This window comes from Tachysurus vachellii, chromosome 6 (genome assembly GCF_030014155.1).
Source record: "Tachysurus vachellii isolate PV-2020 chromosome 6, HZAU_Pvac_v1, whole genome shotgun sequence".
In the NCBI taxonomy this organism is placed as follows: domain Eukaryota; kingdom Metazoa; phylum Chordata; class Actinopteri; order Siluriformes; family Bagridae; genus Tachysurus; species Tachysurus vachellii.
Genome location: NC_083465.1, coordinates 14,750,503 through 14,775,855, shown reverse-complemented (window position 1 = coordinate 14,775,855; position 25,353 = coordinate 14,750,503). Strand labels below are relative to the sequence as shown.

At 37.7% G+C, this 25,353-nt stretch overlaps 1 protein-coding gene across 3 annotated transcripts; it reads right to left on the bottom strand.

Moving 5' to 3' along the window:
- Window positions 1–9,122: 9,122 nt before the first annotated feature.
- On the bottom strand, window positions 9,123–24,291 carry zgc:123010 (uncharacterized protein LOC641500 homolog). Of its 3 annotated transcripts, none has more exons than XM_060872459.1 (16): window positions 24,074–24,291; window positions 16,309–16,382; window positions 16,103–16,183; window positions 15,934–15,990; window positions 15,719–15,820; window positions 15,359–15,484; window positions 14,688–14,733; window positions 13,615–13,705; window positions 13,388–13,529; window positions 13,189–13,293; window positions 12,930–13,008; window positions 12,723–12,756; window positions 12,534–12,611; window positions 12,331–12,433; window positions 11,580–11,683; window positions 9,123–11,472 (listed from the first exon to the last, which is right to left on the bottom strand). In XM_060872459.1, exons 1-16 carry the CDS (start codon window positions 24,123–24,125, stop codon window positions 11,337–11,339), a joined length of 1,410 nt encoding a protein of 469 aa, XP_060728442.1. In that variant the 5' UTR covers window positions 24,126–24,291; the 3' UTR covers window positions 9,123–11,336. The 3 variants fall into 3 exon arrangements, with proteins under 3 accessions (XP_060728442.1, XP_060728441.1, XP_060728443.1); XM_060872458.1 differs by having other exon boundaries at window positions 15,617–15,820; window positions 24,074–24,290; XM_060872460.1 differs by lacking the exon at window positions 11,580–11,683 and having other exon boundaries at window positions 15,617–15,820; window positions 24,074–24,290.
- Between the last annotated feature and the right edge of the window lie 1,062 nt (window positions 24,292–25,353).

Genomic DNA, 25,353 nt, shown 5'->3' with positions numbered 1-25,353 from the left:
GTGAAAGGTTTGTGGCTGAAGAAGGAAAACTGCTGTTGTTAAAATGTATTTCAGGTTTACAGCAAACCTCACTGGAACTCATTTAGAGAAACAGATGTATTCATAGCAATTACATTCCATCATTTCATGCAAGGTGGGTGTAGAAGGTCAACAATATTTACTATGAAACCTCAATTCCACACCGAGGCAAACAGGTAATGAGGAAAAGCACAAAATAAAAATCTACCACTCAGTGAAAATGTTGCATCATTCATAGTTTATTATGTAACTTATATCTACTAATCTACATGTCGATGATCTAAGGTTTATGTGACTGTGCTTAAATACATATCCCTCCCTTTTTTTGCATAAACCAAGACAGGACGTCAGGTTCCCATTAAAGGGATCTAATCAAAGAGAAATCCTCTTTTATAACCAGGGAGGTGTGAGAGCCAAAAATAAAGTGGCAGGAGCTCCAGATTAGCATGTTATCAAGCTAGTATGACGAATATGCTTGCATACATCATCTGGCTCTCCATCCATATACTGTATAATCCATTGAGCAGATTAAAGGATACATGATTTTCTGTAAATAATATAGAAGACATTACAGTAACTAAAGCTATTGGTAAGAGAGCAGACTTCTACGGATAATGTGGTGCATTGGCTTGCATTAAGTGTACATTCACTGCTGATTGAGTGTGTGCACATGTGTGTGAGGGGGTGAAATAAACTAGAGCCACAGACTGAGCTCTAAAGAGGCGCTGCTGTGGTGCACTGAAGCCTCCACCTCTGTAATTACCCTCCAAAGCCTGGATCAACCCCTAGCCACAATTTGAGGTGCTGTGAAATAAATACATGCTCTCCAACAATAAACAACTGCCTTTTTAAATTAGAGCTCCTCCTCCTGTTCAACCCCACTCTGAGCAGAAGTCAGCAATTTTTTTAACACAGATATGGACAGATTGAAATGATTTTAAAGGTATTTTTTAAACTTAATTTAAGACCTCTAGCTAAAATCTATGTTTAGCCATACTTTCCAGGGGAAAAAGAGTTTATAGACAGAACTGAAAATCCATGGGATGGACAGTTTGAGACAACTTAAGCTATACTGCTACAGACAGGATCTGCCTTGAACACTTTGCCATTACATTGCAGTTGTAGATTAATTTGACATGGACAGTTAGGGGTTCATATATTAGTAATATAATGATGGTTCAGCATTAACAAGTAATATGTTAAGGATAAACAACATGCACTACCTTTTGTATTTAAAATTTCATTTCTGCCCTAATCCCGATACAGTGCTATAATATGGAGGCATATTTCTATTGCAGGAGAAAAAAAAATCTCCATCACCTTTTTTATTATAATGCGAAAAGCATGTTGTTATTATTCTATAAATATGATACCATCTGATTGGTTATGACAAATGCTGTGCAGTTGATGGAATTAGTTCATGATTTGATTAAACCATAATGAGATGTTAATGTTACTGAGCAGTGTAAAATATAAACTATATATAACTCAGAAATATACACTGTATGACCAACAGTTTGTGGACACCTGACCATCACACACATATGCACGTTTTGAACATCCCATTTCAGATTTAGTCCCAATTTGCTAATATAGCACCATCTATTCTACTGCTTTCTTTCTTTCTTTCTTTCTTTCTTTCATAGTAATGTGATGCTAAAGGGGAATGTACTTATACGATAGCAATGATTCTGAGTCATTTTCTTTCCCACTCTCCATACACCCACCTGTTTCTTTTTCCTCACGTTCCTTATTTGCTCCTTTTCCTGCTCTCCAGGAACACCCACCTCACCCTCTTCAGTTCTTTCTTTCTTCAACAGCACCACTTATGTGTCTGTACGTACCATAATTCAAAGACTGTGGTTTCATTCTTTACTCCTGTGTTGGTTATTCTTTAGTGGTCCGTATATTGTACTTTCTGGTTTTAACTCTTGTTTGTTTGAATGAGGGTGAAAGAGGAAACACCAGAGCAATACCTAGATCAATATTAAGACAATAAAAAATGTAAATAAAAATGGTACAAAATACCAGTTCAGTAATATACAATGTACAAATTCATCATGCAAGTCAAGACGTTGAGTCAAGTCATGAAGCTTTTATAGTCATTTCAAACATATATAGCTGACGCAGTACATAGTGAAATTTAGAGTTAAAGTAAGTTCTGTGAAAAAATAAATATATATAAAAATATTATCCACACATTCCCTTTACATAATCTCCTTTACATTGCCAGACATCACACTTTAGGCTGCTGAGGTTTCTTATTGTTCTTGGCTCAGAACAACGTCGATGTTGTTAAGAGAATGTGGTGGTGGTTGTTGAAAGGGGTGGGGGCCCAGAAATTGAAGGGCTTTCTCCACCACATCCCAAACCCACACACACTGTTGTTCAGACTAATCCTGTCACAACTCATTGGTGGTTTCCTCATGACATTATTTCTTTAAATTACAATGTAAATGATTTACAGCACTTTCCCATTTTGATCAGCTTCAAAGTATGCACGTGGTCTCTGTGTGGCTTTTGCATATGCACAGACGTCACACACACACAAACACACACACACACCTATGTTTATTGAATTTGTAACATTTATACATATAATTAAAAGAAATTGCATAGTACATTAGTCTTCTATCACGTTTTTTGTACTTGCTTCTTACTTACAAACGAGCACTTGAACATCACATGTTCAGCTTTTAGACCTCTAAGTATGGTATCTACTCAAGGATTGACCTTGAGACACTAGGAATTGTCCAGCTCCTCCTACAATTCTAAACATTTAATCTCTGAGATTTTTAGCATTTTTGCTACAGCACTGCTTGTGTCTGCTGTCTGTATGTGTACTAGTATGATCAATGTGCCATTGTAACTGAACATCTGTTTATACATAAAAAGCATGACTATAACACTTAACAATATACATCAGACGTTAAATTTTGCATTATTCAACATGAATAAAGATGGTAATGTTGAGAATCCTTGATAACAATTAGCTAGATATGTGGCTTGATAGGGAGTAAACTTATAGTTGCACATTGATTCAATTAATATCATGATCATAAATGCTTTGTGTCCACACAGGTTTCCCCTTGGTCTTCCTGGTTTCCTCTCAGCTCACAAAACCTTCCCAGCAGGTGGATTTTCAGCTCTAGCCGGTGTGAATGAGTGCTGAATGTGTTTGTGTGATAGATATAGGGTGTATTGCCACAACAGGTTCTGAGTTCCTGGGTTAGGCTCTAGACCTGCTGCATTCTTGACCAGGATAAAGCTCTTACTGAAGAAGAATGAAATGACTGAATGATGTTTTGTCTGAGAATAGAAAAATCATGTATCAGGGTATCCTTTTGTAGCAGATACGTAATAACCGAAGGAGTTGGTCAATGTTGTATTGGTGGAGTTACAAACACATGAAGGCATTTAGATTCCTGCAGTTAACTAATCAGCTATTTCATGTGACAGCAGCAAAATGCAGATGATCATGCAGATACAGGTCAAGAGCTCAGAACCTATTGTAGCTGATGCACCTTCAGATTCAATGTTTTATTATCACCATGATAGTAAAGAGCGAATATGTTATATATATTATATCCTTCATTGCAGCATAAACCAAGCTGGCCATTTTACTCTGATCCCTTATTGGTAAGGTGTTTCCACCACAGACTTCTTGTTCACTCAATGTTTATTATTTTTAGGACCAAACATTAGAGACTGTTTTATGTGACAATCAGCACTTGTAAATAATCAATCAGCCCCTCTGTTATGAACATCTATGCTACAGAGATCAAAATTCTATCACACATTCTGGTCATTGATGTGAACATTAAAAGATGGCTGAACCTGTGTAATGTGGCAGCCTAGTGTTTAAGGTGTTGGGCTACTGATCAGAAGGTTGCAAGCTTAAATCCCAGGTCCACCAAGCTGTCAATGCTGGGCCCCTGAACAAGGCCCTTAATCCTCAGTTGCTCATTTGTAGAAAATGAGATAAAATGTAAGCATGTCTGCCATATGCCATAAATGTATCTGCTTGATTTTTTTTTTTTATTATTTGTTTTGTGCTTCTGCCATATTATAAGCTTATTAGATAGCTACATGAAATATGTAGTTGTATAGGTTTTCCTAATAAAGAAGACAGAGAATGTATATTTAGCATATTAAAATGGAAGGTGGCCATTCTCACAGCCCTCTGAAAGACCACACACACAATAACTACAGGAGCTTCAGTGGAACTTTCGAGGTTTATCCCAGGCCAATCCTACATCTTCCACTTTGTTATCAATTTTTTGGTTTAAACAATAAACCAGAGCCACAAACCACTGGCCCAAAGCCATAATAGCAGTCTAGTGGTCATGCACATAGAAACATTGGTGGCTCTATCCATTTTCCCAGTTAGAGGCCAGTAGAGTTAGAACCCGTTAGAAGTCAGACTTTTACATAGAGCATTATTTTTCCCACAGCTCGCTCTCTCTCTCTCTCTCTCTCTCTCTCTCGCTCTCTCTCTCTCTCTCTCACACACACACAGGAGCTACTAGTATTTCTTTTTTAAAGTTTTAAACATTCCAGTGGCCTACCAAAGCATCCTTTTATATAATCACTGATGACAGAGAAGCATCTTCTCCACATGAACGTGAACATCTGTAATCTGTGAGGCCTGAGCAGACAGCAAAAAATCTCTCAGGCCAAAATAGCTGTGCCTGTAGAAACAAGACTAAACGTTAATGTAACGATGTATTCTGACAAAAAAAAAGTGCATACAGTTGTGGGATAGAATCGCAGTCATACAATTCATATTATCTTGAAAGAACAGACAACAAAAAAATGTTTTTAAAAAAAAAAAAAAAACTCCATCACCTTTTTTATTATAATGCGAAAAGCATGTTGTTATTATTCTATAAATATGATAAACAACATAATTGTTGTTACCATCTGATTGGTTATGACAAATGCTGTGCAGTTGATGGAATTAGTTCATGCTTTGATTAAACCATAATGAGATGTTAATGTTACTGAGCAGTGTAAAATATAAACTATATATAACTCAGAAATATACACTGTATGACCAACAGTTTGTGGACACCTGACCATCACACAGATATGCACGTTTTGAACATCCCATTTCAGATATAGTCCCAATTTGCTAATATAGCACCATCTATTCTACTGCTTTCTTTCTTTCTTTCTTTCTTTCATAGTAATGTGATGCTAAAGGGGAATGTACTTATACGATAGCAATGATTCTGAGTCATTTTCTTTCCCACTCTCCATACACCCACCTGTTTCTTTTTCCTCACGTTCCTTATTTGCTCCTTTTCCTGCTCTCCAGGAACACCCACCTCACCCTCTTCAGTTCTTTCTTTCTTCAACAGCACCACTTATGTGTCTGTACGTACCATAATTCAAAGACTGTGGTTTCATTCTTTACTCCTGTGTTGGTTATTCTTTAGTGGTCCGTATATTGTACTTTCTGGTTTTAACTCTTGTTTGTTTGAATGAGGGTGAAAGAGGAAACACCAGAGCAATACCTAGATCAATATTAAGACAATAAAAAATGTAAATAAAAATGGTACAAAATACCAGTTCAGTAATATACAATGTACAAATTCATCATGCAAGTCAAGACGTTGAGTCAAGTCATGAAGCTTTTATAGTCATTTCAAACATATATAGCTGACGCAGTACATAGTGAAATTTAGAGTTAAAGTAAGTTCTGTGAAAAAATAAATATATATAAAAATATTATCCACACATTCCCTTTACATAATCTCCTTTACATTGCCAGACATCACACTTTAGGCTGCTGAGGTTTCTTATTGTTCTTGGCTCAGAACAACGTCGATGTTGTTAAGAGAATGTGGTGGTGGTTGTTGAAAGGGGTGGGGGCCCAGAAATTGAAGGGCTTTCTCCACCACATCCCAAACCCACACACACTGTTGTTCAGACTAATCCTGTCACAACTCATTGGTGGTTTCCTCATGACATTATTTCTTTAAATTACAATGTAAATGATTTACAGCACTTTCCCATTTTGATCAGCTTCAAAGTATGCACGTGGTCTCTGTGTGGCTTTTGCATATGCACAGACGTCACACACACACAAACACACACACACACCTATGTTTATTGAATTTGTAACATTTATACATATAATTAAAAGAAATTGCATAGTACATTAGTCTTCTATCACGTTTTTTGTACTTGCTTCTTACTTACAAACGAGCACTTGAACATCACATGTTCAGCTTTTAGACCTCTAAGTATGGTATCTACTCAAGGATTGACCTTGAGACACTAGGAATTGTCCAGCTCCTCCTACAATTCTAAACATTTAATCTCTGAGATTTTTAGCATTTTTGCTACAGCACTGCTTGTGTCTGCTGTCTGTATGTGTACTAGTATGATCAATGTGCCATTGTAACTGAACATCTGTTTATACATAAAAAGCATGACTATAACACTTAACAATATACATCAGACGTTAAATTTTGCATTATTCAACATGAATAAAGATGGTAATGTTGAGAATCCTTGATAACAATTAGCTAGATATGTGGCTTGATAGGGAGTAAACTTATAGTTGCACATTGATTCAATTAATATCATGATCATAAATGCTTTGTGTCCACACAGGTTTCCCCTTGGTCTTCCTGGTTTCCTCTCAGCTCACAAAACCTTCCCAGCAGGTGGATTTTCAGCTCTAGCCGGTGTGAATGAGTGCTGAATGTGTTTGTGTGATAGATATAGGGTGTATTGCCACAACAGGTTCTGAGTTCCTGGGTTAGGCTCTAGACCTGCTGCATTCTTGACCAGGATAAAGCTCTTACTGAAGAAGAATGAAATGACTGAATGATGTTTTGTCTGAGAATAGAAAAATCATGTATCAGGGTATCCTTTTGTAGCAGATACGTAATAACCGAAGGAGTTGGTCAATGTTGTATTGGTGGAGTTACAAACACATGAAGGCATTTAGATTCCTGCAGTTAACTAATCAGCTATTTCATGTGACAGCAGCAAAATGCAGATGATCATGCAGATACAGGTCAAGAGCACGGAACCTATTGTAGCTGATGCACCTTCAGATTCAATGTTTTATTATCACCATGATAGTAAAGAGCGAATATGTTATATATATTATATCCTTCATTGCAGCATAAACCAAGCTGGCCATTTTACTCTGATCCCTTATTGGTAATGTGTTTCCACCACAGACTTCTTGTTCACTCAATGTTTATTATTTTTAGGACCGAACATTAGAGACTGTTTTATGTGACAATCAGCACTTGTAAATAATCAATCAGCCCCTCTGTTATGAACATCTATGCTACAGTGATCAAAATTCTATCACACATTCTGGTCATTGATGTGAACATTAAAAGATGGCTGAACCTGTGTAATGTGGCAGCCTAGTGTTTAAGGTGTTGGGCTACTGATCAGAAGGTTGCAAGCTTAAATCCCAGGTCCACCAAGCTGTCAGTGCTGGGCCCCTGAACAAGGCCCTTAATCCTCAGTTGCTCATTTGTAGAAAATGAGATAAAATGTAAGCATGTCTGCCATATGCCATAAATGTATCTGCTTGATTTTTTTTTTTATTTGTTTTGTGCTTCTGCCATATTATAAGCTTATTAGATAGCTACATGAAATATGTAGTTGTATAGGTTTTCCTAATAAAGAAGACAGAGAATGTATATTTAGCATATTAAAATGGAAGGTGGCCATTCTCACAGCCCTCTGAAAGACCACACACACAATAACTACAGGAGCTTCAGTGGAACTTTCGAGGTTTATCCCAGGCCAATCCTACATCTTCCACTTTGTTATCAATTTTTTGGTTTAAACAATAAACCAGAGCCACAAACCACTGGCCCAAAGCCATAATAGCAGTCTAGTGGTCATGCACATAGAAACATTGGTGGCTCTATCCATTTTCCCAGTTAGAGGCCAGTAGAGTTAGAACCCGTTAGAAGTCAGACTTTTACATAGAGCATTATTTTTCCCACAGCTCGCTCTCTCTCTCTCTCTCTCTCTCTCTCTCTCTCTCTCTCTCTCTCTCTCTCACACACACACACAGGAGCTACTAGTATTTCTTTTTTAAAGTTTTAAACATTCCAGTGGCCTACCAAAGCATCCTTTTATATAATCACTGATGACAGAGAAGCATCTTCTCCACATGAACGTGAACATCTGTAATCTGTGAGGCCTGAGCAGACAGCAAAAAATCTCTCAGGCCAAAATAGCTGTGCCTGTAGAAACAAGACTAAACGTTAATGTAACGATGTATTCTGACAAAAAAAAAGTGCATACAGTTGAGCAACTACACCCCCTGGTGTCTACCACAGAGACACAAGCAACCACGGCCAAAAATCCTGTCTCTACTAATTCCACTCTGAAATAAACAATGCAAATCATCTTTTAGTTAACATTCAAGAATAGAGAATATACTATTGGTAAATGGGCATGTTGTATTGTACAGATATAGAATGAGGGGGGAAAGGCCACACAGTCAATCCAGGAAAAAAAGACATATTTTGGTTGGCTGGACAAATTTGGGAAGGCTCACCACTGTTCCATGTTTTCACCATTTGTGGATAATGGCTCTCACTGTGGTTAGCTGGAGTCCCAAAGCTTTAGAAATGGCTTTATAACCTTTTTCAGACTGATAGATCTCAATTACTTTCTTTCTTATTCGTTCCTGAATTTCTTTGGATCTCTACATGATGTGTAGCTTTTGAGGATCGTTTGGTCTACTTCACTTTGTCAGTCAGGTCTTAAGTGATTTCTTGATTGTGAACAGGTGTGGCAGTAAACAGGCCTGGGTGTGGCTAGAGAAATTAAACTCAGGTGTGATAAATCACAGTTATGTTTTAACAGGGGGCAAACACTTTTTCACAGTCATGTAGGTTTGGATTTTGTTTTCCCTTAATAATAAAAACTGGCATTCTGTTATCTTTGACTAATATTTACATTTTTTGATGATCTGAAACATTAAAATGTGACAAACATGCAAAAAAATGTAAAAATCAGGAAGGGGAAAACACTTTTTCACACCACTGTGTATATATAGTGTGTGTGTACACATGCACACATATGTATATAAAATATGACACAGAGCATCAAATTTCTTTCTTTTTTATTTCATGGAAACCAATCAGAAAATGTTAGAGTCAGTATCTTTATTAAAAGAAACTCTTTGGCAATAGAGGGAAACAACACTTAATGAGAACCGATTGTCTGTTGAGATGTAGATGTATGTTAAAGTTAGAACATGGTAAGAGAGAGTGGAAAACAGACAACAGAATTTCTTTCAGCAAACTTGAGCAAAGACAAACAAACAACCAAAAACCTAGAACCCTTTAGTCAGAATGGTTTGTTTTGATGAATAATGCAAAAAACAAGATAAGTGTTTAGAGAAGTGAGAAACTGGGGGGAAAAAAAAAATAAAAATCGCAAACGCTCACTATTTTAACATTTTTAACATGAAGAGGATGAACCACAACAATTAAATCAATATATATCCATATAGACTGATATGCCATGTTCTTCCGGATGGTAATATATAGAACCTACTGCATTCAATTAAAGCCTAATATGACTGACCACAGCATTCATTTTGGAAAAATATTACTGCACAATCATGAGTGGTGTGTTGACTAGCAAAAAGACAAAGACTTGTTTATGTGATGTAGAAGTATAGACGTAGAGAGCAAAACCTGCTATATCAGGGAAAAACACCAACCGCTTCAAATAGAGTACTGCACATCTGGTTAGTGTTTGTGTTTCCTTTTTTTTTTTCAAATAGTAAAATCAGGCCCTCAATACAATCAGCTTTCCTTACATGAAAAAAAAATTCAAAACAAAAACTGTTCCAATTTTAGACGTTTATCCAGATGCTAGAAATGATGCTCTGCTGCTTACTGACAGATTTTAAAAAAACCAAAACAAAACTGAGTTTAATCTAGAACCAATTCCCTTGTAACTATCTGGTGCTACAGTGCTCTTATGCTAAAGAAGAAAGTCCACAGTGGTCTGGTCCAGTATGCATAGGTAAGAACAACTTCCTGGATTTCACAAATGATGGAAAAACAGAACAAGAAGAAAAGCATCAAAAACACTGAACAATTTTGCTAAATACTAAACACAACAATACGTAAACAATATTTAAGGAGAGTTTTGTTAAGTGGGATAGAATCGCAGTCATACAATTCATATTATCTTGAAAGAACAGACAACAAAAAAATGTTTTTAGAAAAAAAAAAAAAACTGCGAGACATTTAATACCTTTTTGGAAAAAAATAGACTCTTAGTGCACATTTCAATATAAAACAAATTCTTTATATTAAAACCTGCACAAATCTCCCAAACTACCAATACTTGAAAATTTCACATAGTGTGTGCTGAAGTATAAAGTGCAACAATATAGAAAGGTTTGGGGGAAAAATATCATTTAGGATACAATCAGCATTTAAATGCTGGCTTTAACCGAGTTATGTTTTGTTATTTTTTTATTATTATTTTAAGCAACGCATCAAAAACCCTTTGAGAAAATGAACAAAAATTTTGTTTACCCCAACTAAACATTATGCCTCCACAATGTTAGTCATAAACCAAAGTAAGCCTGTTCACAAAAAACACTGAACTGCAATGCTCAAATTTGAGCTTAACCTTTTTCATAAAAAGGGCACACGATAAACATAAATATAAAATGATGTCTCTGTCTCTTTTTTTTTTAAACTTATGTACGCCATAGAAAACATGGTCATATTCTTTGGTAAAATCCTCACACCTTTTTAGCAGGCTTTAACCCTATGCTTTTTATGGTGTCAGATTTCTTGATACGGCATAAAAGAACATGGAGCTTGGAGAAAGGCTTCACATCACCTCATCTATATAAAAGGCATTTGTTTGGGATGAACTCAAAAGTGAGAAGTGATCAGAAGCTTGCTTTGGCTCAGTGGTGTTGGCACAGAAGGAAAAGGAGCAGAGATGACAGGAGACACCAGGTCTGGCCTCAAACTCTGGCCTCAACCGAACACTCAAACCTTTTCCTAAAGCGTCTGGCTCTCTGTTCCAAGTCTCAGATGCTCTGTTCATTCTTGGAGAATCTGGAAGTGATAACATCAACTCCAAGGCACCAAGGTCATGCTGATCTGTGCCAAGAGCACTGCAGTTAGACAATACAAGCCCAAATCCCATTCCACTGACTGAATGTCTCTGAACCCACACAGTCTATGCAATCTTTTTCCATTTCCTCTAACTCCGAGTGAGAAAAATAGAAAATAATTTATAAACAGAGGTGAAGGTAAAAAGAGGAGGATGAGTGCACTGTTTCAGGGCTGCCAGGGATTTCTGTCTTTGCCCCGCTGTTCAGGAATGTGTTTATAGTGGCACTTGTCATTAAAATAACAGCCAGTGGTCCTCCAGAAATAGCACTCGTCTCCATTGACAGGACCCCTGCGCTTTGCTCTGGAGGACACACACACACACACACACAAAAGGAACAAACAATGTAATCTGAACAAAATTCCACAGATATTTGGACAAATTTGATACATTAATATAAAGCTCACTACCCAGCAGTTCCCGTGGCCTGTGCTGCAGCAGAAACAGGAAATGGTTTCAGGATGCGTCTGTCTGGATACCGGACCACTAACCGTGTGTTTTCTATCAGATGGCCCTGTTAAGTGTAAAAAAGAAATTTCAAACTACACTCAATTCCATTCAAACAGCATATCTTTATTACTCATGTCCTGTTGTAAAATCACTTTCAGAAGTCAGGCTGAGAGGCTGCACTGTTCAACACTGTGGTTAATGGAAATAATCCATCAGTAAATCTGTGCACTATTGTCAGGGAAATTGTGAATTCAATCCCGATGATGTCACAGCCTTCCGTGTCAAGCTGGCCAAGCTGTCTGGGTAAGAGGGATGTTATTACTCTCTCCCTCATCAATCACAGTGACACTAGTCAATCGTGGCCGTCTGTGAGCTCACGTATGCGGAAAGGGGCAGATAATGCTTTCCTCCGAGCGTGTTATTAGGCCTGGGGATACAGCATGAGCAGCAGTTTGAAAAGATACGGTTACGGGGTCTTGAAGGAGGCACGTGTTAGCCTTCAGCCTCCCTGGTGTAATGGGTGACTGGGGAGAGCTGGCTGGTGGATGAAAATGTGCACCTGACCAATTTAGGGAGACATGGGGGAGGAAAAATCTGTTTAGATAATATTAAAAATGTTTACAGTGCTTCCTCTGACTCAACACTGTGAAAGATCTTGTGTAATTATTAACAATACGCAAACGTTTTCTAAATCTTGTAAAGACAACTCACATTGAGCTTTTCCATGGCCCGTGCAGCCATGCTGGCGTTCTTGAAGTTCACAAAGGCACAGAAACGCTCGTGCAGCACTCGGATGCTCTCAATTTCTCCGTGGCTGGAAAAAAACAAACAGGAGTGAGTCAATGCAACAGCGTGATGGAAAATAAACAAGTGTAATACAGCAAAGATGTAGAGTCTCGGGGCTCTAGTCTTACTTTTTGAACAAGTCCCACAGGTGCTTTTCCGTCAGTTCTGTGGTTACGTTACCCACCCAGAGAGAAGGGCACGGACTTCTGAGATGGAGACAGAGACGGAGAGATAATGAGCAAACCCATGAGACACATGCAATATACATGCAATAAAGCAAAGCACATGAAACATTGCACTCAACGGTTTTCACTCACCCTGGCTGAAGAAGTGTAGAGTCACTGTTTGCATCTGTGAAAAGAATTTTATCTAAATGATTAATAACATTTTACCCCTTTCCACCACTATCCATTTCCCTTACTGTAATCCCCTTATTATGAGTATATGGCAATATTGCCCCCAAGTGGCGGAAAGAATAACTGCACTGTACACATTGTTCAATAAAGTCTTGTTTAATTGTGTACCTCTGGCTGCCAGAACAGCCTGTACTGTGCTGTACTTCTCAAGCAAAAGCACACTATGCTCCTCTTCATATCCAAGATCCTTTTGAACAAATAGAAACAAGACATTTTGTTTAATCCTTCACAGCTGTTTGCACTCAGTCATACACTACACTAGTTTTGTTTCTTCTCTTGTCAGCAGAATAAGCAACAATTTGCTGACTATTAAGGTCTCACTAATAACATGAATGTAGTTAGGAGCAGATTCTGCTCCTTCACAAACCATTAACTGCAGCACTTTGCAGTAGAAAAGGTCATTGGCCGCCTCTTCACAATCCTTATCCAGCTTCAGGACCTGCTCCATTGCTTTCTCAGCCTCACTGTACCTCTAACAGGGCAATAAACAGCGTAAACATGATGAAAACTGCAAACACCAAATCATAATTATTCGGATCATGAGGATAATAGCTGTCTGCCTTTACCTTAAGGCCCATGAGGGCACTTCCCTTGCGGTAATAACCTTTAGGCCACTCGTGGGCCATCTGAATCGATTTTTCAGCATCAGCAAGTGCTAGATTGTACTGATCCAGACAGTAATAACAGTATGAGCGGTTCCCAAAAAATCTGCCATAGCACAAATAAAAGGGTACAATTTAATATCAGAGAAGTGAAATGGTGTGTATTTGTTGTCAATGTGGAATGATGGTACCTGTAGTCCTTTGGGTCACATCTGATAGCTTCTGTAAACATATTAACAGCCTCACTGTACTGCCCCTCATTTACCAGTCTGATTCCCTTTTCTGCAATGGAGAGAAAGAAAACCACCCCATAATAAACACACAGCCGCAAATATTCAGATGGGGCTTTTGCTGGCATGGATTGCCCACAGTTTCTTTTAAGCATGTGTCTCCACACACAGACACACACACACACCATTACCATTCGCTTAAAGCTCGTTTCTTCAACAATTTTTCCAGCATAAAAACGCTTTGAGAAACACGTTCACCTTCCATTTTATTAGGAAAACCTGCACATTCATGAACTTATCTATTCAGCTAATCTTTTCAGCAGAACAATGCATAAAATCATGCAAGATGACGGTCAGGAGCTTCAGATGCTTCAGATCTACACATCTCTGTTTTGGCTAAATAAATGAAAAATAATAATAATATAAATATAAAAAATACTGGCCTCCTTCCAGTCTTCACTGTTAGGTTTGGGTTACTAGGAGCCTGTGATAGCCTCAGATACTTGCTCACTATAAAAAGCCAGTCTGATCATTCTCCCCTGAACTCTCTCATCACCAAGGTGTTTTAGCCTCCAGATCCTACGCTCAAAGAATTTTATTCACACCATTCTGAGTAAACTCTATGGACTGCTATGTGTGAATGCTCCAGGGGATCAACAATTTTATAAATTAAGCAGCCCACCTGATACCACATGACAGTTAAAGTGACAGATCACATTTTTTCCCCATTCTGATGTTTGATATGAACATTAGCTGAAGCTCTTGACCTGCACTTGCATGGTTTTAAGCATTGTGGTACTGTTATGATAAGCTGATTAGGTATAAAGATGCATGTATGAGCAAAATAAAGTGGACAGTGAGTGTATTTGATTTAATATATTGGCTCAATGATCTCAATTTATGAACATCTTCATGCAGAAGTGAATTCAGATCTGTTTAGCATACACGTTAATAAACAAACCAGTTTCAACACGCATGCTTGAATGCTTTAGTAAAATTTTGTATGTGCGTATGTGTCTGTTTCTAGAACATACCAGTCAGTAAGGCACTTCTTTTAGTCACAGACTCGGATCCACTGACCTGAAAGGAAAATCGGCAGTCTTACTCATAAATGAAGCAGTGGGTGCTGTGCAAAAAACGTTTCCAAGAAATCTTTACAATGGAGTTTATAAAAGCGTGTCACAGCCAGAGGGCCACAGGCCCGGTGCACAAAGCTGTCAGCACACGCAGCTCTTGCCGGATCATCAGAAACACTCCATTTTCAGCATACTTTAATTTACCACTTGGATAAAGCAACAGGAAACATTAAGCTAAATGTTCTTTTAATTCATTTCGACTCTTTTATGGTATTCCTTGACTTTTGTTTTATTTGCTTTGTTAATCTTAATGGAACAATCACACAGAGTATTACAGGAGGTATATTTTGGGAGATTATTGACCTCGTACCAACAGCTTCACAGCTACCATCTCAAATAAGAAGCCACAATGATCCAGTGTTGTTTCGCATGTTCTAACTGATTAGGTATAAAGGTTAGGTTATATATAAAATATATTAGGTTACTGTCTTGACTGCTTATGCAGTATGGCACAAATGCAGCTGTCTAATATTCTAATGTAGGATTTACAGCTTTCTCGTATGCAGTAATAATTATGCCAACAAAATGTATTCATAAGCACACATTGTTAGTATGCATGTTACACTCACCTCTTTGATTCTGGCCTCATTTTCTTTGTTCTCTTTGGATTTACGGCCTGCTTTGCTCTTGGCTATGGGCCTGAGGTGACTAGCAGCATTGGCAACAAAGGCACTGCTTACATCCCACTCTGGATCCTGAAGAAAAGAGATCGAAGTGGCAGGTTTAACAGCAGCTTGTTAAACCACTCAAACCATTCAAGTACAGTCCTATTCTTACAGCTTCACAGAACTACTCCGATTGCCTAAAAAATGCGACATGCACAGCACCTCCTCACTGGCGCAAGCTGACGGCTGTTGGTTCCCTTTGTTTCCCGACGCCAGTGGTGGTGTTTCACTACTCTTGCATGGAGGACATTTATTCTCCATCACCTTTCCACTCAATTCCATCTGCTGCTCCTCGGTCTGCTGCTCATCAACCTCAGAGCCACTATCATCTAGCTCAGAGTCAACACCTGCATGCTCTTCCTCCTCCTGAGAAAAGAGGAAGGAAAACAGCACTGTAACACAATGCAATGCGGAAATACAACTGTGCCCTAAAGCCATTTCTGCATAATAAACGTAAAGGTGTTCAAACTGCTGCGTACCTGTACGCTGCGCTCGTCTTTTTTACCTCGCTCGAGTTTCTTCCGTTCTTTCTGACGCTGAAAAGAAAATGAAAAATATCCTGCTAGTTCTCTTGCGTTACTATTAATATTGATCATGTGTCTTTTGATATCACAAAAAAAATTTTTTGGATGCAAGAATGTGGCCAACCTTCCTTTTAGCTCTTCGTCTCTCAGCTCTCCTTCTGGCCTTCTCCTCTTCACTGAGGCCCTCCTCTCCATTCAAACCATTCTGAAGCAGCAAGAAACAAACTAACATGATTACTTTGCATTTGCCAGTAGAATCAGGCAAACTCAATTAACTTGTCCACCCACAGAACACTGGGCTCATCAAATGAAAATCACCATTTCCTGTACCTGAGAAAGTGCATCCTGATTGTGGTCAGATGTAGCTCCAGTCTCCATCTTCTCCAGCGTCTGGTCACTGGAGCCTGTGTAGGAGTTGCAGAAAACATTTTTAACATATTTAAACATCTAAACACAAGTCCAACTCTAGCCAACAATGTCAGTTCATTAGAGAGAGAGCCAGAGCAGAGAAAGTACAGAGAACTGAGAAGCTGCAAGCAAAAGTGGCATGTGACAACAGAAGCATGTGACAACAGAAGAGAAAAAAAATCTAATTTCACAAAAGCAGAAGAAGGAAAAAGGCTGAGGCTACATCACCATGTTCAAAAGGATGTCTGTTTTCACAGCTTTTTGTCTGTGATTGAACTTTAAGCCTCCCTTTTTATTGTGCTGTTCCTGCGTCTTTAAATTTCTTGAGCACAAAAGTCTCATGTATAAGCAATTAAAAGAATAAACAAAACTTAACACAGTCCATAGAAAGGCCAAACAAAATAACAGCCTAGCATACAATTACTGTTAATCTATCCTAGCTTCTTAAGCACAGTTTCTTGTGCTTCATGGATTAACATGAAGACATTTCTGCTCATAGGTGTGAAAAATACAAGCCTTAAATCCTAGGCCCTGGCAACGCCCAGAAGGTTTGGAAATAATCAAATAGAATCTGATAATAATCCAAGGAGGCTAATAATTTAAGCAGATGACAATGTGGCAATGTGGATTCATCCTAAACTTTGTGAAGCTGCAGGGCGTGCGCTTTGCATTCTATTTGCTTAAAGCTTAACGTTGTCCTGAAAACACCCTGACTGACTCATCTGAAAACCAGAAGATGTCCATTCTATAAATTTACTAATCACTCTTGTTTAAAGGTTACGATGAAAGTTTGGGTTCGCATAGAACGAGGAAAGCGTTGTCTGCTTCATTGAATAAAAACCGTCAAGTCAGATATATTGCCACAGCTTCAGCGTTCACACAAATAAATTATTTAAACCTGACATTACACTGGCATTGAGCAGAAAATGAACACTAAAATTTTTACTAAGTGAATCTTGGAAATGTATCGAACATAGAACGCATTCCATCTTGACAAAACTGCTATCTGAGACATTGGACAAACTACACAAAACTGACACATTACACTAATCTTTTTTGTTGCAATTGTGATATCTAATATGAGAGAGAGATAGGTGCAAGAGTACAGGCAAAAAGATTCCCAAATAACAGAGGAGAGACAAAAAGGAGTCATCCCACTCGAACACGAACAAAAGTCCTGACGAACATGCTCACGTGCTGATTGGCACACATCCACAAAACGGAAACTTCTTATTATCCTGAGATTAATCTAACAAGAAAATCATAAGTGGCTGTGAGATCAGAGGTCACTAGCAGCTTCTTGACCTATAACTTGCATTCCCAGAGCATAGTACTTGAGACAGCAGCATTTCAGATGCAAGCCTGATACTGTGCATGTGACATACAACAATGCAGTCCCATTGGTCATGTGATTGGTTTAGGCTTGGCATACAAAAGCTCTTCTTCTGCTATGTACGCCTGCAACCCACAAAGTTCCTCAGAAAGTTCTCTTCTTACATTCCATGGAATTAAAATACAAAATGGAACAACAGATTAAATTATTTTTAAGACTGTTAGAAAGAAAGCAGTCAGAAAACCGATGACACAGTCCAAATGAACAAGTAGAGTGGTGGGGGTCAATATGTGAACCATCAATGTTTTAAAGTAAAGCTAGGGGTAAAAATTATATGAAATTTGAAACTGAATGCATTTTTAAATCCAATGTGATATGGTGGTGCTTTGATACGGTACATGTAAGAGCACACAAAAGCATTCACTGAAGATATGTAATATTTCATTGAACTGAAACATGCATCAGGATACAAGTATAATAACTCTAATATAGAATCTGTAATGACTGTTTGTGTGATCTGCACTGTAGCAGTGTATAACAAAACAGAAATAAATAAATGAAAAGCATTACAATGTGCATTACAAAACAAGGCCAGCTTTCATTGCAATGACTCATGAGAAGGTGTGTCAAAAACAGAGCTTATCCTGTTCTGCACATAGTTAGGCTTGCGAATCCTGTGTTCACCATTAACGAATATGAACATACACATCTCTGCAATGATTTCTTTAGCTCAGACTGAATCAGCTTAGCTCCAAAACCGAAAAAGAAAGAAAATCACTATAAATGATTTCATTCCAACTGCTGTGAAAGACCATTCCTAATGTCTAATTACAAAATTACACAATTAGACGCATATCCGATTTGTTACAGTACATAACTATCCAACACTTTGATCAAACTGTGATTCATGGCAGGAAAGCAAACTTAAGGTTGTGGTCATCTTCAAACACGCAGACAAAAAAAGTGAATTTTAAAAAGGAACTAATTAAATAAGGAAAAATAAGGAAATAACCACCACACCTAGATGTAGTTCTTGCCCAAGATGATGCCGCAAAGCAAAAAGTGGTCAGTTGTTTAGTATGTCGTTGTATGCTGGAGAATTAAATGTTCTTTTTACAAGAACTATAGGCCCCAAACAATGTTGAGGACATTTTTTGAAGAATCTGAGTGACCTGCACAGAGCCCTGACTTCAAACCCCACTGATCCCCTTTGGGATGAACTGGAACAGCTCCTCACCCAACATCAGTGCCTGACCTCACTAGTTTTTGTGGCTGAACGTGGAAATCCCCCACAGCTAAACTCCAAGACCTAGTGAAAACCTTTCCCAGAAAAGTAGGGACTATTATAATAGCAAAGAGGACTTGAACTAAATATGAAATTAGATGGACAAGCACTCAGTACATGTTATTAGGACTAATACTAACTAATACTGGCAAGGGCCACCCTTTGTTATCTAAACAGACTCAATTCTTTATGGCATGGGTTCCACAGGAGATTTGGAAGCAGTTCTTTCTGGTCCATGTTGACATGATGGCATCGTGCTTTCATACACAGTTGGTCTATTTGATTGAGAGCTGGTGACCGGGGAGACCACTTAACAACATTGAATCTATTGTTATGTTCATGAGACCAGTTTAAGATGGCCGTTGCTCTGTGACATGGTGAATAATCATTTCTGGAAACAGCCATTAGAAGATTATGGACATAAAGCCACCAGATGTTCAGAAAAAGTACAGGCTGTGGCTTTCAAGTGATGATTGATTATTAACAAGACCACAGTGTGCCAAGAAAACAATCCCTAAACCATTACACCACCTCCATCAGCCTGGACTGTTGACACAAGGCAGGTTGGGTTCAGGGATTCATACTGTTCATGCCAATTTTTGGCCTAATCATCCGTGTCCCTCAGCAGAAGCTGCAGTAGCATCTCCATTTCAAGGACTGACTTTCTGACATGCTTTTCTGCTCACCATAACTGTACAGACTTGTTCTAATTTACTGTAGCCTTTCTGTCAGCTTTAACTGGTCTGGCCATTCTCCGTCTACCTCTCTCAGTCCATGTGCTCACTGGATGTATTTTCTTTAGTGCACTATTTTAAAGAAACTCGAGACACAAGCATGAGAAAATCTCAGGATATCAGCAGTTATAGAAATACTCAAACCAGACTGTCTGGCACCAACAATCGTGCCCCGGACATAATCCCCAATTCTGTTGGTTTGCTTTGATCATTACCTGACGCTGGTGGCCTGAACCTGTATGATTTTATGCATTGCACTGCTGCTACATAATTGGCTATTTATATAATAGATAATTACATGGATAAGTAGGTATAATTAATAAAGTGCTCAGTGTGTGTAAACAAAAAGCACCTATTTTTGTGATCATGTGTCCACAAATAATCTTGGCCATAGATATATATTTTTTAAATTAGAGAAGCAACTTAGGCAGAAAAGACCATCACTACATCTGCTGGGTTTCCCCCAGACTGCCACACATGTGCTACTTCATCGTGTAGTTCCTTCCCCATTCACCATGGCAATGATTTGAAGTCACATGGTAGCGTTAATATGATCTCAAATTAACATTGAAAAATGCCTTGCTATTACTAATACTTATTTTAACATGTCTATCATGTTTCATAATGTCTGATTCCAGTTTAAATTAAGCGTTGTGAAAACAAGAAAAACCAGATGAAGAATGCTATTTTGTATGATCGTTTTGCTGAAAGGACAATACTGAATCAATCCATTTGTACAAACCAAATGAATCACTGGAATAATCCAAATCTAAACCTTAATTATACATTTAGTTGAAAAGCAGGACAAACGTTGTCGTCAAATGATTTTGTAGTGATCAGCAGTCCAGTGTACAATCCTAACCGATATTTAAAAACAAACTTATTTCAAAACATTTTCTGATGGAACGTCAACAGCGCTACATGGGTTACAGGTACCAAGTGTTTATGCAAAAGAAGAACACAACAATGTACATGTCAATGATATGAAACATTTGTAGCACAGCAGCAATGAATTCACAAATTTGCGAAAATTCACAAAATTCACAAAAGTCTGGTTCATTTACCTTACAACTGATTAATCTTCTATAACAGCACAGTGTCAGCTGTAAGACAAATTAATGGGTTTGTTCTAATGCATCATCATTGCTATAACAACTAATATACAGGAACTTATATGAAGGATACTTCACGTAAACCGGTCTTTAAGCCGGTCGGATTATTTAACAATGTATAATTACAATAAAGCCTTCTTAGAAATTAGGTTTACGTAACATAAATAAACTGTCTAGGTTTCTTACCTGCGACAAGCTGTGGGTTTGTATGTGTGTTTAGCTGGTTAATGTTTATTAACCTCAAGAGAGAACAATTGTTTTGACCCTGCTCCCAATTTTTTAGTTCATCTGCTGGTAATCCTACTGGTAAAACCACCCGCTCTGGAGATATCCCACTAACAAGAATCAAGAATCTCGGACAGACAGCAATAATGCCTTCACCACCTACTGACTAATGCATTAAAAAAAGAGACTGGGAAGAAAACGGCTGCTTATGGTTGGTATGACGAACATTTTCACACACGTTGAACAAATTAAACGCATTAAAGGCAAAAAGTTTAATTAATAAAATTAAATGTTGTCACTACAAAATGTAAATCATTGGAAAATATAATATAACAAATATAACTGAAACAGTAGGGGCAAAGCTATTTTGCATACTAGAAATCTACATACTGTTCTACGGCAAATAAAAATTACATCAATGTTAACTCAAACAAAATGCATATGAAATCAGTCTTATGAACTTGCTTGGAGGGGGTACGCTACCGTAACTAAGAGCGGATCCTGTTATGGATATCTGTTCAGTTACAGTGTTGTGCTGGTCGCAGATTCATAAAACAATTGTTTACCATCAAGTTAAATAGTGCTTATCATGACACATTATTTCACAATCCTGCACTAGCTATGTTGTGTTGTAAAACACTAATTTTATCCACATGTAGTAAGAGAGCAGAATTGTTCAGTTAAATTTTTTTACAGATCCACACTCAAAATTCCTTAAGAAATTCCTAGGTTTCGAGACTAAATAGTGACAATGGGTACCTTTTTTGGCTTATGCATTTATATTAAGTTGCTTGTTAATAAGATTTCTTTCCAATGTTTAGGTTACAATTGCATTCACTACCACTTCTGACAAATGAAATAAACTCAGAACAGATTTTTGTACATGCCATGTTGTCACTTCACTAATCAGAAAGGTGAGAAACAATAAAAAAATCAATTAAAAAAATCTTTTCCTTTTCTGACTTAATGTCTATAAACCAATAGCCAGTCTCTACACTGATGAGCTGCCAACAGCTAAATAAATAATCAAAATGCATGTGATTGATAAACCACAACAGAGTATACACTACAGTCTATAGATCTCTGGCCATTTTTACACTGAATGCTCTGCTGCAATATATTTCCAGTTTGGCCTGCAGAAATGCTCGGCCTTTGCATCTGGAGCTGACGACCCTTGATATAGAGCAACTCCAAAGGGCTTTATTCTTTCCCTTCTTTGTCATACTCTTTTTACGCACTCTTTTTTTAGACAGTATCGGATACAACTGTACCTGGCTGGTAGAATAGAGAAAGTGTGCATTTTTGTAGTTAGACCGCCTGAATACTAGACAGAGAAAATAAGCATGTACACAAGTTCTTGCATTCCTGAATTCCAAGTGTTTCTACTCTCACAACGAATTTCTAAGCTATTATGTAAATGATTGTGGTCACTGTGGTCTGTGCCCCTAGTCGGTAATGACGCTGCATTTACCTCCTGTCTAATACCAGCTCATATTTTTGGAAAATACACAGGTAAAGGAACATTTGCTTTGTTTACTCAGGCATAATCAAAATAAAAGATAGGCCTAATGCTAGGGGTGGGCAATACGACATATCAGATTACAATACTTGGGCATTTCCACAGTCACAAAACAAATCTTGAATACATGATGGGAAAAAAAATTAGTGTACTGAATCTATTCATTTTCATCAGGTAAACTCCAACAGGACGAGGGCCATACACATTTATACAGGTGTTCGTGTAGATAATAGTGCATGAAAAAGATTTAGAATATGGTTTTATTGGAGCTAAAATATCTTCATTTGTGATTGGTAGAATAGGAGTTGTGTGACTGAGGTGCGTGTAGAAAAAATTTGCTTTCAACTCCTAAATCGATTTTTCATGGAGATTTCAAATTTACTAACACACGTGTGACTATTTTCTACAACAAATTAATCTGTCACATGTGCTGAGATGCTCCAATAATAGCTTCTTAAGGACAGATATTCCTATGGATGATATAAGGTACGGAGAGAAGGTGGATTCGTATAAATCAGTAGGTTTACACCATTAGGACAAGGTAATTTTCTACTAATCTACTAATTTACAACTAATCAAATAATAAATCCAAAGGATCAAATTTATTACATTTACAGTTAAATTCAGTTTACCTGAACAGGTTTAATCCAAAGCTGAACACATCAATAACAAGTAAGCGTATAAACCCAATATGTTCTGTGGGTTGAAAGCACACAAATAAAAGCTTAATGAATCTAAATAAACAGCAAGATCACATTTAAAGGTACACAAAGTTTCATGAAAAGTGGAGTCATCAGGGACCTAAAAACTCTACAGTGATTTACAACAGTTACACATTCAGATTTATGATCTATAAACAATTCTAAAATATAAATATATAGTTATACAACACATTGAGTGTTGTGAAACGATTGTAGTTAAACAGAGGAGACATGAGGATCAGTTGCGTTGCCACATCGCCAAGCTGACACAAAGCTAAACTGTGGCAGATTAAAGCAGCTACAATGCAAATCGTCCTCTGGCTAATTTGTTTGTTTGTTTTATTTTGTTCGTAATGACACAATTTTCACTTACACTGTTACTCAGTTTAATCACAGTCTGATTACTTCAAATTTAAATCCAGCACGTCGAGGGAATTTTTTACTTTTGAGCCTCAAACACAACACAAATATGCCATCATTCAGTGAGTGGCGCCTCACCGCCAGCTGCTGCAGGCGTTTCACCGCGTAGCTTTACATCAGAACCTCCACAACACCGCCAACAACAACAACAAGGAGAACGTAAAAAAGTTGCGGCTTCGCTTTCTGTCGTAAATCGAAGTCAGAGGGAGAGTTTTTCAGCAGGATATCCAGTCAAACACGACCGGGACACGGAGTAAAAGCTGTTTGTTTTGACAGAAACGGTTAAACTAACCGACTTTGCACCTCATCGTTAAAAAGAAGTTTGTTAAAAGTTCCCAAAGGCGTGAGTGAGACTTACCGCTCCCCAAACCCAGCAACCGGCAAATGTTGAACTTCATAAGCGCCACCATCCAGCATAATTTAAATCAATTCAACTGTATTTACAGGCGTTTGAGTGTAGCCTAGAGCTCACATAAAGCTGTGGAATATCACTGTAAAACTTCTAGCGTGACTAATATGGTCGGTGCTTTGCTTCCTGAGCATCGGCACACTTTGGCCTGAGTGTAGGCTCCGCCCAATTGCGTCTTAAAGGGATCGCACTTGCGTGCCCTGCTGTGACCGTTTTTAAAGGTAAAGTTCGTCAAAAGTGCCCAGTAATAGAAGGAAACATTTTATTTCAGTGATTAACTTTTTTAATTGAACTTATAAATATATATATTGTATTGTATATTTTGTACAATAACGGTTTGATAATAAAAAAAAAAAAGATATATATGTACACAAATATGAGCTGCTTTTCTACTGGTGATAATGAAAAGCTAAACGCTAAAGCAGCTTGATGTTCATGTTATATGATTATTTTTGTGGACAACAAGCAAAACAAACCATATTTGCATCATTCACATTATTTGCCTACAAGACATTCGATATGATGACAGTATGAGTGATTTAGCTTTGTAATGTAGTCCTGTGTGGACTTTTACTGAAGTGGATAATTGGTAGTCATAAACCTTCACTTCCTGCTAGGTGTAATAGGTATATATTTACAGTGTGATATGAATTAGGTGATATTTAGAAAGTTTAATTTGACTGACCTGATAAACATCCCCCTGACATACATGTCTTTGAATTGTTTGATGCTGTATTTTTCTTATTCCAATGAAAAATAATTGTCTGCCATGCTGACAGGATATAGGGGGCTTTTGCTAGCACAGTTACGGTGTTTGTAATAGTAGAAGAAATCTAAGATCTCATGAAAGTCAGGTTTTTACTACAGTATTGTTTGGTTTCTGATAAATAAAAAAAAAAGCAAGAGTTGTTTTGTTTTTTTTAACTAACCTTTTAGAGTCATTTCATGTAGGAGTCATGTTAAGTGTATGTAATGTGATCGTGGGAGAATAGGGGCGTCAATAATTATGTAAGGTTAAAACACCTGTGTGTAGCTTTGGAAGCATGTGGTGAGTGCAGGAGCACATATTTTTTGGTTGACCGTATAATCACTGTATAACAATAAGATATTCATTGCGAAGCAGTATTGTTGACCTTGAGCAAATCACTGTTATACATTGTTATATTGAAACAATCTTCAAATGGATAGAGAATAAACAGCAAACTGCAAGGACGATTAACGTGCCACGA

Bases quoted from the DNA above. Each gene is read 5' to 3' on its own strand.
- zgc:123010 (XM_060872458.1), bottom strand. From the start codon at position 24,125: ATGGTGGCGCTTATGAAGTTCAACATTTGCCGGTTGCTGGGTTTGGGG. The intron at 13,294-13,387 runs GTAAAGGCAGAC...TTGCCCTGTTAG, and splicing joins GTGCCCTCATGGGCCTTAAG to AGGTACAGTGAGGCTGAGAA. The intron at 11,473-11,579 runs GTAGTGAGCTTT...TGTGTCCTCCAG, and splicing joins CAGGCCACGGGAACTGCTGG to AGCAAAGCGCAGGGGTCCTG.